General features: G+C 41.0%; 1 protein-coding gene across 4 annotated transcripts in view; it reads left to right on the top strand.

Annotated features, from left to right (window-relative positions):
• pex7 (peroxisomal biogenesis factor 7) overlaps positions 1-10,124 on the top strand; it is a 44,324-nt gene extending 34,200 nt beyond the window's left edge. For 2 of the 4 annotated variants that reach the window (XM_086265230.1, XM_086265229.1), the window contains exon 11: positions 8,311-10,123. In XM_086265230.1, the coding sequence (XP_086121356.1) occupies positions 8,311-8,394 (84 nt within the window). In that variant the 3' untranslated portion in view covers positions 8,395-10,123. Of the gene's footprint in view, positions 1-8,310 lie in introns of all 4 variants that reach the window. The other 2 variants (XM_086265228.1, XM_086265231.1) reach the window with 1 other exon arrangement.
• Positions 10,125-12,506: the final 2,382 nt, after the last annotated feature.

The raw sequence follows: 12,506 nt of genomic DNA on the forward strand, positions 1-12,506 counted from the left end.
GTTTTCACTTGCTGATTAGTTTGACTCCCACCGAGGGCACGGTTGTGTTTAGGCACTACATTCTGCTTGGTTAGGTTGAGAAAATGATGATGGTTTGGGTTAGAAATCCATCCGTCTGCTGCTGAAATGTGCTGCGTCACAGGACTGATACACTCTGTTTATCTGAGAGACTCCAGAGCTTTTAATGAAACAGCTAATAAATGTCTTCAAAGTCTCCTCGACCATCTTAGAGAAGCAGGGACTGACTGACCCAATCACTGACACGCAGGCTGGTTTGTCTACACGTGTGAGGCTGTGGATAGTTTATGTGGTTGTTTTTTTTTGTTTTTTTTTTACTGATTAAGTGTGGACAGTCGAGTGTTCGGTGTGGCTGGTCTTGGCTTTTTGTTCCAGCTCGTCTCTGGGAGGTGAACCATCATCTTCAGGGTTTTTATCAAAGCTGCAGATTCCTCTGATTATCTGTGGCATGGACATTTTATAAACCTGCCTCATAACTGGCAAAAGCACAGTTTTGTTTTTTCCAGAGGCAGAAAGTGTGTCTGGCTCCATCCTTAAAGTATTTTCTTTCGATCATACTGCAGCTTCTGCAGTATACAGTATGGCTAAGCATTAGCATGAAATGGGATTCAACTGTCCTCAGAATGTGTGCGCATACAAAACATGTACAAAGGATCTCTAATCCAGGTAGGAAATGTTTGTGCTGTTAGATTTCTCCTTGCTTTCCCAGGTTTCTGTGTCTTCTATACTAATATCTGCTCTCTGTGACCAAACATGAAGACACGAGTAGAAACAAACTGTCATAAACTGGATGTTCAGAGCAGTCTGAAGGCCGAGCTTGTGGTCTACCGGGACTTTGGCTTTCTCTGTGTTAGCTACCCTTTCCTGCTGGAGGTTTCTTCCTTTTAAAAGGGAGTTTTTCCTTCCCACTGTCACCAAGTGCTTGCTAATAGGGGATTGTGTGATTGTTAGGATCTTTATTACAATTATCAATATCTATAACTAAAACTGAATTGAAGTGAATTACTTGTGCTTCTAGAAAATCTGAAGATAAAACGAAATCCTGAATATGTTTCATGTGAGTATGAACGCCACAGCAGGTTGTGTTCGATGGGGAATCTGTTGAAACAATCTAACATAAAGTCAGGAAACACAGTATTCTGAAGTACAGGTGCTTGTTGTGTGAAGTGGAGCACACATGCCGAGTCGTGTTCCACTGAGCGAACATGCAGACGGAGATTTGAGGGAAATGTTGTGCTGCGTTCGATTTTAGTTGTAAGCACTCAAACTGAACTCGCACATCATTTCCATAAACAAGCTGCCCACTCCGTTAATCCTCGCACGGGCTAATCTACCGGAAACCCGATAAGGCTACACTATCTGTCCTACTGTCCAATGCCATTCATCATCCTGAAGTCTGCTCTTCACCACAGCTTCCATATTTTTCTGGTCTGTTCATGTTTAATATATTTCAGCTCTTGTGTTTTAATTTCTTCCTCTGATAAATGTGCTAACTCATGCTCATCACTTTTGTCTAAATCACTTTCTCTTTTGCTTTGCTTTCTCCGTCCATCACACTGCCTTACCTCCCTCACTGGTGTGGTTTTATTCTGGCATAGCCATGTGTGTCTGATGGATCACCCGCCTTTACCGCGCACACACACAGGGACACACACTGCGCACTGTTTAAGTGGTTATCGTGTGTGTGTTAGAGACAGAGTAAGGCGATAGATCACACAGGACTGCAGGATGACATCTGTTCACTGGTCTGTGGATTGTTGTTTTTTTTTTTTTATTAAAACTCCTTCTAATAACAGCTCAAAGCTTGTACAACTGACCACTGTTATTTTTGTTTCATTGGAAGAATTATTATTTTATTGTATATGTTGTTATATTATGTCTGTTATGTGCACCGTTAAAGCACACAGTCCAATAAAGAAGCACAGACTGCTAACGCGTAGTTAGGTTTGATCAAACAAAGAAAATTTGCAGTAAACCGAGCAAAATTAAATCTCCCACACATGCAAACAGTATATGCACATGATGGACCAGCTGGTCATAATGTTTTGCCTCATCAGTATTTAATATATCAGTAAATAAGTTTTGGTCTTAGTGTATGTTTGTCTTAATGCTATGCTGTCCTTTTGTGGTGTAATACAGACTGAAACTAACTGTGGGGTTATTTCTAACTCGGGATCATGCTTTATACTGAGGATCTAGATCAGGAGTTGGGGAGCTCCAGGCCTCAAGGGCCGGTGTCCTGCAGGTTTTAGATGCGTCCTTCATCCAACACAGTTCATTAAATGGCTAAATGACCTCAACATGTCTCGAAGTTCTCCAGAGGCCTGGTAATGAACTGATCATTTGATTCCGGTGTGTTGACCCAGGGTGAGATCTAAAACCTGCAGGACACCGACCCTTAAGGCCTGGAGCTCCCCACCCCTGATCTAGATGTTGGATATATTCACCATGCTTGTGGCTCAGGTCTGGGCTTACTTGTCCAAAGGAAAAAAGAAAAGGTAGCTCAGTAGCAAACCGTTCAACTCCTCCATTATGCATTTGCTTTATAGATTATAGGAAAACACAATCTTGTCCAAATCTTTCAGAGAATTGCAGTTCAAAGTCATCGAAACCAAAATCCCAGATCCATATACTTAAATAAGGAAATGTTAAATATATTAGCATAAAAACATTAAAAAGCAAGAATTTTTTTTTATTTCGAGTTGGATAACAAGACAAATGAGGTTAAGGTTGTGTTTTTTTTAAGTTTCTTAGTTACCAAAGCTGAAAGTAAAAAGTCTGTTAGTGTTATTTTTACCCCTCAGATCAGAAATGGACACATTTCTGTGGTTCTCGCTGTATTTACTCTTTGTCATCATAAAGGGGATGTCTTTGGTGGGGTGGACATTTGAGGACTTTGCTGCTTTGATATGTCACAGACAAAACAGTGAATGGATTTACTGAACAACTCTTTGTACATTCATAAAGAGTAAGTACCTTGAAGCAGTGCTATTCAACGATTAAATGTGTATATTCTGCTACATAAATGCATGACTTTTGCCTGAGAGTGCCATTTTGCCACCAGCTTATTAGTCTTTTAATTACTCATTTCATTCATGTTTTTCTTATGTTAAATAAAACATATTTGAGGAGACATGAAACGTTCTTCAGACTTTAAACTATTTCTTCCTGTGGCCTTTTTCTTCTCTTACCTCTCCTCATCACACATCTTTTATTATTCTTGCTTTCTTTGTACATTTTTCCCTCTTTGTGCTTTGCTGCAGTCTTGGCAGCCTTTGCCTTCTTTGCCTTACGACTGGCTGTTAAAGTTGATTAAAGAAGGGCATTCCTCATCTCAGTGGCTGAGTCACTGCACGGCCACTTTGCTTACTCATTCCCTGAAAGGCCATCCAAGCTTGTTAAGTCTGATTCAGATATTCGATGGAGCAGGAGGAAAGCCCGATGGACAAAAGGTGGTAGTGTGGTTACTGCGATCACAGTCGAACACAAAAACAGAGTCTCAGTCAGGTTTCAGAGCTCATTGCAGTACAGAAAAAACAGCTTTAGTGAAGGTTACAAATGATCTTCTTACAGCCTCTGACAGTGGACTAGAACATGTTGTAGGTATTACAGGTACTGCGCTGCAGTAGTTTGTATCATATCTATCTAATAGACCCCAATTTGTACATGTAAATGGAGAGTTCCACAGGGTTCAGTGCTAGGACCAATTCTGTTTACATTATACATGCTTCCCTTAGGCAGTATCATCAGAAGGCATAGCATACATGACACCCAACTTTATCTATACATGAAGCCAGATAACACAAACCAATTAGTTAAAATACAGGAATGTCTTAAAGACATAAAGACCTGGATGACCTCTAATTTTCCGCTTCCAAATTCAGATAAATTTGACCTTATTGTACTCGGCTCTAGAAATCTGGATGAATGGATGGATGCCATTACCTTGGCCTCCAGTAACACTGTGAGGAATCTTGGAGTCATTTTTGACCAGGATATGTCCTTCAATGCACATATTAAACAAATATGTAGGACTGCGTTCTTCCATTTGTACAATATCTCTAAAATTAGAAATATCCTGTCTCAAAGTGATGCTGAGAAACTAGTTCATGCATTTATTACTTCTAAAAATTCCCTGAAAAGCATTTCAGACTTTTGCTGCTATGAAACTGTTTCACAAAAGCAATTTGCAGGTATTCAAGTTCAAGAGTGCATCTATGTTTTGTTTTTAAACCTGACCTCTTAAATCCAAATGCTGAACACCTCTTCAAGCCACTTTTTAACCAATCAGGTAAAAACCTCAGCTTAGTGTTATTGGCGTTGGGTTGTCAGATGAGTCAGAGATGGCAGGTGAGTGTAAAAATCAGCAGTAGCTGAAACACGCTAAATTGATCAAGTTAAACAATAATATAATCTGAACATGTGTTAACATTTCTTTTGACCATACCCAGCTCATGGCTAATGGTGTGTATGGATTTTTATAACTTTAGGAAGCAAACACGGCAGGTAAAAATAACCAGTTAGGGTGTTTAATTCGCCCTCCATCTCTGTGATGGATTATAACAAATCAAAGGATATGCAAGTTAAACCTGCAGCACATTTACAGAGCAGGATTTCTTCAATCAGTTCTGTTTTTACAACCTCAACAGCACCCAGCAGACTTCATCCCGCGTCTTCTTCACTGTTCAATCCAACGCAAAGCTGCTTCTAACACCTGCAACAGCACAAATCTTTAAGATTCACGAAAGTGAAGCAGAACCAGGGTTGTACTTTGAAAGCTGAAATCATGAGCCACTCTGCAGCTGGGACAGATGACAGTGAGGCAGTGTGTCATTCAGCTGATAGCCTCGTCCATGCTGAGGCATGTCATTCAGATGATAGCCATGTCCCGGCTGATTATAGAGTAAAGAGAGGGAGGTGGAGCTGCAGCTGTATTTTCTCCTTCACTGGATCGTCTGAAAGCTCTGTCTGTGGAAAAAGACTTCAGCCGAATATTTTCAGTCAGGATTTTTTACCTCTTGAGTTTGTTTCAAACAAAATGTTGAATTTTATTTCTTATTGATTAACTTACACTGAATATTTGTATGACATCGTGCAAATTAGGGATGGGTATCGTTTAGGTTTTATCCGATACCGGTGCCAAACCGGTACTTTTGAAACGGTGCCGGTGCTTAAACGGTGCTCGAACCGGTGCTTAAAGAATGGAGAACACAAAATTGGTCCAAAAACCTCTCATGTTCAGCTGGTTTTTTTTTGTAAAAAGATAACAATGTTAGCCTTTTCTGTAGCTATGGGGCATATATGGCATCACTCTTGGCTGGAAGCAGTGCTTAAATAATGGAAAAAACACAAACTTTGTCCTAATCCTCTCATGTTTAACTGTTTTCCACTTTTTCTTTGGTCATTTTAGCCTTTTTGGCCAGGGTGAAGGGAGTATCTGCCATCAAACAAGAAGACAGCCACGTAACTACGACGGTGTTTGCTAGTTCACCTTACATGCATTAATTTAATAACGTGGTTAGCCTACTCAACGTAAATTACACACGAACAACATGAAGCTACTCATGCAGAGAAGAACGGCTGCTGCTGCCATCATCATCCTCATCATTTCTGCTACACTGGCAGGGCTACGGGCCAGGACTCTATTCTTCGGGTTCTTGGGAAATGTTGCTCCGGGTCAGATAACAGGCAACCCACGCGCAGTAAATGTGCTCGGTGTGAGGTCTCGCAGCAAGCTATCAAATACGGCGCATTTCTCGGCTTTTAACAAAATGCTGAGTGTCAAAGAGTGCTAAAAGAGTGCTAAATAAATATAAATCTAATGTTCAAAAAGATGAATTTACGGTTTCTGTATACAGTGGCACTGGTGAAGGGGAAACATGATGGAAATGGCAGAGATTAGGGTAAACAGTATTCCTGCCTTATTGGGGGTAACTGTTTTTCCTTCTACTCTTGACGTATCAGTTGTCCTCGAATTGCTGTATTGTGTGACTTACAAACACTATCTGATTTTGTAAAAATGCACCAGCTAAACAACCAAAAAGTATAAAATGAAATTTAGGCTCCGAAATTTAAATGTGAAGGCTTTAAAATTACAAAATGTTTTATTAGTTAGCTTCATACAAACTGCAGTAAGAAAGAAATCGGATACAGATACCGTTTTTTTCAAAGTCTTCAGCAGGCAGGTCGTTTAAAATCATCCAGGAGGAATGGGGGAGGGGATGATGGCTCGGTCGTCTGCAGTGTTGGCACTTAGATGAATGAAGTGTGAGTTTTTGGTCTCTGATGTCAGAGTTCCTATATCTTTCTTCTTGAATGTGGTTCCATCACTGAGAATAAGAAGTGGGCTAAAGGCTGAAACAAAGTTATCGATACCCATGTACATACGAACAAGACCTCATAGTCTGCGATGCTAAGATCAGGACTCTTGTGGATGGTGGTTGTTCTTTAAGACTTAGATGTCTCGTTGATGACGCTGTCTGAAAGACGAGAAAAAGAAAAAGTTACATGAAAGTACAGGAAACATTTGGGTATGAAGAGTTTAACATGACTGACACTGACAAACTGTCCTGTTCTGATTCGAGTCAGTCTGAGTAAATATTCTGGTATCTGGATGGTTAAACTAAGAACTACCTCGACTCATCTGAGCCGGCCGGCTCCACCTTCTTAAAGCGCTGTGGTCACTTTTAACCCAATGAATGAATAAGCTGACAGTCCCAGAAAACTCTAAAACACAAAAATATGACTTTTTTATTTTTATGATTTAGCTCTCAGCTGATGTCGTGACTGCTTTATGTGTTTGTGCTGTGAAAGTAAACCCAAATCAAATGTTATTTCTTAACAGACACTCTTTCCTCTTCATTCATACTGACGAGCTTTTGGGAAACACTCAGTATCTGTGGTTTGATGTAAAACCACCGCAGCTGAGATGAAACCTGGATGACGAAGAGAAAATACTGCAAATATAAAAGCATGTTTTTATTAATACACTCTCAGTCCTGCTCAACCTGCTGGTGAATCAGTGGAGACTGATGAAAGCAAGAGGATGAAGTGCAATAAATGGATTTATGTCGATGGACAGCTCTTAAACTAGCCTTCACAAACCTGAGAGGATGTTCTTTGGAGGCAAAACACAGGAAAGAAAAGAGAGTTTGTTGTGCAGACCTGGAGTCTGCACGCTCTCTAAACTCCTTTGTGCCCGACCTGATAATGGAAGCTAATTCAGGTGGAACACTTTGATGTGTTTGTGAGAGGAGACAGAGACCACACTTAACCCGAACTCCTCTGTTGTCTCAGAGCTGCAGGTAATTTCAGCTGGAAGCTTGAGCGTGATTTAACTTTACCACAGAGAACCAGCTGTTACCTGCCCAGTCACATCTTCTTTTTTTTTGCTGCAGAAAAGAACATTCAGTTTATTCCAGATTTTCTCTGGATACGTGCTTCACTTTACATCAATCTTCACAAGCTCTATCTTCTGATTTCTAAAAGTATATAAATTGTGAGAGTTTTGGTTCAGACATGTTTCTGTCAGTGATGTCGATGCTTGCTTTATAGTCCTGGATTAAATCTGTGTTTAACCTCGTGTGGTGGAAATGAGCCTCATTTTTCCATCTTTCAGGGACTTCAGTTTTCATTAATATGAATATAAAAATCCAGAAATTTCTATATAATGGGGTTTTCCCATCATTACGGAGTGAAAGCATTAGATTCTTCTCTCACTGTCAGTCATTCCTTACTTGAACCATCGAGGATTGTCAGTAAATGCCGACTCAGACTTGCAGAGCCTCAGGAATCATCTTGTTTGTTCAAGCACCAAAAAACATGATTTTACTGTGATTTTAAGCAGTAAATCCTAAATCCATTAGAAGCTGGAAACAGAATATGTGGCTTTGTGTTTAGTGTTTATTGTTTTTTTTTTTATGAGTGTCATTAAATAGAAGTATTCCAGATGTTTCTTGCACCGTATTCTGTAAATCGTCAGCCTGACATGTTTAATACGTCTGCATACTGCAGGATGTTTTTTGTTCTATTGATTCACTCACTCGGTGAGTGCGAATGGTTGTTTGTCCCTGTGTGTTAGCCTTGCGACAGACTGGCGACCTGTCCAGGGTGTACCCCGCCTCTCGCCCTATGACAGCTGGGATAGGCTCCAGCGCCCCCCGCGACCCTGAAAAGGATAAGCGGAAGTGAATGGATGGATGGATGATTCGGTTCATTTGATGCTGCAGGTTCAAATCCCGATGTGAGTGTGAGGTGCTCTTGAACAGCATGTGTGTGGTTGTGTGTATGCAGGTGGTGGACTGTTCCTGGGACGAGACGGTGAAGGTGTACACACCTGCGTGCCTGTCGGTGGGAGCGCACAGTGCAGCCCCTTAAAATGCCCACAGACCTCTGAGGACGATTTCACCTCGGCGCTGGTATTCGAGCACTTCTCCCCGATGAAGCCAGTGCCTCGTCCTGAACCATAACGACTGCTTCGCCGACGCACACCCGACTCTTCACTTCTTCCACAACGTTGTTCAAAATCCGAGCCTCAAACTGTGAATGGTTAAGACACACGCCACTGAGACGTCATTGCTCTGACACTTTGGTACCAAATCGGAGCCAAAATTCTGAAAACATAAGTTTCACAGGTGGCTACTGGACCCTTGTTTCCATAGGAACTGGAAAACACCAGCCATCATGTTTGGGCAGATGAGCTGGACATTACTCGGTCCCACGACTGTGATCGACTCTGTCAGAATAAAGCATGTGTTGGCATGTGTTTGAAAAGCAGATATTTTACTGTGATAACTTTTGTTCTTGGTTTTGTTATTCTGGGCATTTCACATTATCAAACAGTGGCACCCCCGTATTCAATGCTGCCTACTACAGTGGCATAGTGGTGCAGGGGTTGGGTTTGTTGCCTCACAGTGGGAAGGTTTCTAGTTCAAACATTTTTGTGTGTGTACTCTGGCTTCCTCCCACTGTCCAGAGACAGGCATGTTGAGTTATTCTAACTGACCATGGAAGTGTGGTAGATACATGCACACACACGCAAACACACACACACACACGTCTGGTTTGCATTCCTCATGGGGACATCCCATTGACATAATGCTTTCCCTAGCCGCTTACCCTAACCCTAAACCTAGCCTAGCCATAACCCATTTGTAACCTTGACACTAAAACCACATTTTGAGTGTGAAAAATGCCTTCAACCTGATGAGGACCTGGATTTTGGTCCCCACCAGTATAGTAAATTTCAGATTTTGGTCCCCACCAAGATAGCAAGAACCCGTACACACAAACACACAGCTATACTGTTTGCTCTCAGACCTGGGAACTTTGGAAAAACTCCGGAGTTTAGGAGTGAAGCTAACACCTCACACTGGACTGAAACAGGTCTCCCCATCATCCGTGTGTTTAGTGTTTTTATTTTTTAATATTAATTGCTGCAAGTTAATTTATCATTTGTTTCTCAATCAGGGATATTTTTGTGTCTGAGTTGAACTTTAACCTTTGTACTCTCTAATCAGTTTGAGTTTAAAACTGCAAATGTCCTTCATGTTTCACACGTCACTGAAAAGTTTACGGTGAGTTTATTTCACAGTCAGTTGAGACGGCTTCAGTGTTTGGCGATGTGCCTTGAATAAAGCTAATTTTAATAGTGTGGATCATTTTTTGTGAAACACGCACATCTGTATCACTGGAACATTTTCATACGGGGAAAATGAAAAGTTAAAGTCTGTCCCTCACTTTGGAAGAAAATGGGGATGATCACACTGACACTGATGTTTGTTTACATGAAGACGAATTCATGTCCAGGAAGATGAATTATTTCACATCATCATTTTACATGCTGTGAGACTCTTCAGTGTCTTCTAGATAAATCTCAAATAACCTTTGAGTCCTTTCAATTTTTGCAGGTTTCACTGACATAAAATGTTGATTATATATATAAATTGTAATATTTTTAATATTGATATTTTTCCGCCAGTGTTGAAAAAAAAAAACCTGTTCAGTTTAAGTTCAAAATGAAATGAGACATTGTGTACGAGCCCACAGACGGGTGAAACTGTCGCTGGCTTCAGGCGACGTGGTTTCTCATTCCTTCGCCGTGATTGTGTGCTACACATTCATTTGGAAATCCATATTAAAAATGGATTCACGGCTGTTAAGTTCTGTGTTTGAAGTTAAATTACTCGGCCTAATCTATATTACCTATAGTTTCTAGAACAATGCATGCATGTATTTGCAGTTTCCCCTCCTCCCTCTCTCAGCGAGTTCCGGTGTTGTGCCAAAAAGTGATTGTCTGCCAAAAACTGATTTCCAATGTTTCTGTGTATTTTTTATGTGTAATATCTTTACGTATGTTCGTAAATAGACTTCGGTGAACAGGGTTTACAAAGGGGTTATATAGAGAATTAAAACAATATCTGTTTTTCAAGTATCTTTACAACTCTCTGCTATTGTACTTACATTATAACCAATCCGGTCCTTTATCCCCACTTAAAATATTTTTACGGAAATATTGTAATATTTGCTGCCATTTCTGCTGTCCTCTTGGCCAACTTACTCTTACAAAAGACATTTTTAATGTTAATGAGATTTTTTTTTAACTGGATAAATAAAGGTTATATAAAAGTCACTGCCAAAAACTGATTGCGGCTTCTACCTTGTTACACGAATGTTGTTTGTGGCTCAAGATGACTTTATGTCATCCATGAGGGATGCATTTGACATATGTTTCACATATTATAGCCCAACAAGTTACTTATAGCAGTTTAAATACGAGCAATCAGTTTTTGGCAAATACCGGAAATCAGTTTTTGGCAGACAATCACTTTTTGGCACAACACCGGTCTAAATCCTCGGCCCGTTTTCCCAACGTTTGAAAGCGCCTCCGTCTTCTCCTTTCTCCGCGTGTTAATTGAAGCTAATGGTCTGAGCTCGATAAGGGCGGATTTCCCTTCCCTGTGGCCTGCAAACTGATTTTCTGATGAAATATTTCAATTAAAATATTGTCCAAGTCATTTCCACGCCTGTTACGACTGATGGTGGAGTCTCTGTTTTTCGATAAGGAGGTGGAGGAGGCTTAAAGGAATGAAAAATAGAGATGTCTGTTTCTCCAGGATCATGGCAGACGTCAAAATATACATAGAGTGTATTGTTGTTGTTTGTTTTTAGCTCTATCGAAGGGAAATCTTAATAGGCTACTGCAGTAGATAAATTGTTCCATTAAGAAATGATTTTCTGTGTCTGATGCGGAACAACACGAGTTCAGCCTCATCCAGGATCTTCGGGATGAGCTGGTGGCCAGAACACAGGGATGGAAATCCCCGCAGCAGCATCACTTTCTCAGTTCAAGGCTGGAAGCGGGGACGTCACAGAGTCCCCGCCCTGTTTTATACTGTTACACGTGCGGCGATATCCAGGTTTCATCGTCTGTGCATGCTGGGCAAGGGTTAAATTTGATGATCTGAATCCTCTCACACTCACATCCATTCATGAAGGGCTCAAATGCAAGAGGACACACACAAGGGTTATTAATGCTCTGTGAGTGAGAAATTATCCACCAGTTTAATGCTGATATCAGTTATGTAGATGGAATATTTTACAGTAGGTCGCAAACCTGCAAACATCGGGCACGCGCTTCCAACAGCCACTGCATTTATTCAGGTGACGTACCCTCCAAAATCCTCCACTCATTCAGCTTCCTGCAGATGCCACAGATGTGAGGTCAGGGGTGCTTTTCTCCAAAGAAGGGCTGAAGATGCGTTACACGAGTATAAATGCAGGTGTATCTTCACATTCTGGCTTGTCGTTGTCCCACGATTGATCAGGTGCCCAGTCTGCTGAGGTGAACCAAGAATGTGTCATTTCATTTCTCTACACACCTGGAGAACAGAGAACCTGAAACCTGCTCCACAGATCCGGGCCGATTCCATGAAACACGGAGTTAATAAAACTCGTTTAGTGCAAATAAATGAGCAGCTCATCCACGAGGTCTTTAATCGAGTAAACCTCTGATTTCAGCGTCTTTAGTGTGAGGATTTTCTCTGGGGGGGGGGTTTCAGCTGCACTTTCAGATTTTTCTAGCATCTTTGTTTTTTTATTTCTCATATTTTACAGATTAATTAATATATTTCAAAAGATAATAGGCCTACTTCCAGCCCACACTCAGACTCCGAGGCCCTGCACTGAACATGCTGAGCTGCTTCCTGTTAATATCTGTAAAATCTGTTGATTATTTCATCCTATATCCACGCTGTGCGGTTTTCAGCTTCAGCAGCGTATAAATCTATGATCTGTCACGGCAATAAATCTGATTAAGACTGAACTGCAGAAGAGGTAAACACGGCTACAGTCATCTGTACTCCTGCTGAGTCTTTACAGTCGTACTCGTCGGCACTGGCGGCTGTGATCCGCAGCAGACGGAGTTTAGGAGATTATTACACCTCCAAATAAACGTTTTGCTCTCTGAATCAGAACAGTTCAGGTTTTAA

Source organism: Aulonocara sp. 'chitande type north' Nkhata Bay, linkage group LG15 (genome assembly GCF_057382095.1).
Source record: "Aulonocara sp. 'chitande type north' Nkhata Bay isolate Kocher_YH1m ecotype deep benthic linkage group LG15, A_spYH_male_GT1.1, whole genome shotgun sequence".
NCBI classification, from domain to species: domain Eukaryota; kingdom Metazoa; phylum Chordata; class Actinopteri; order Cichliformes; family Cichlidae; genus Aulonocara; species Aulonocara sp. 'chitande type north' Nkhata Bay.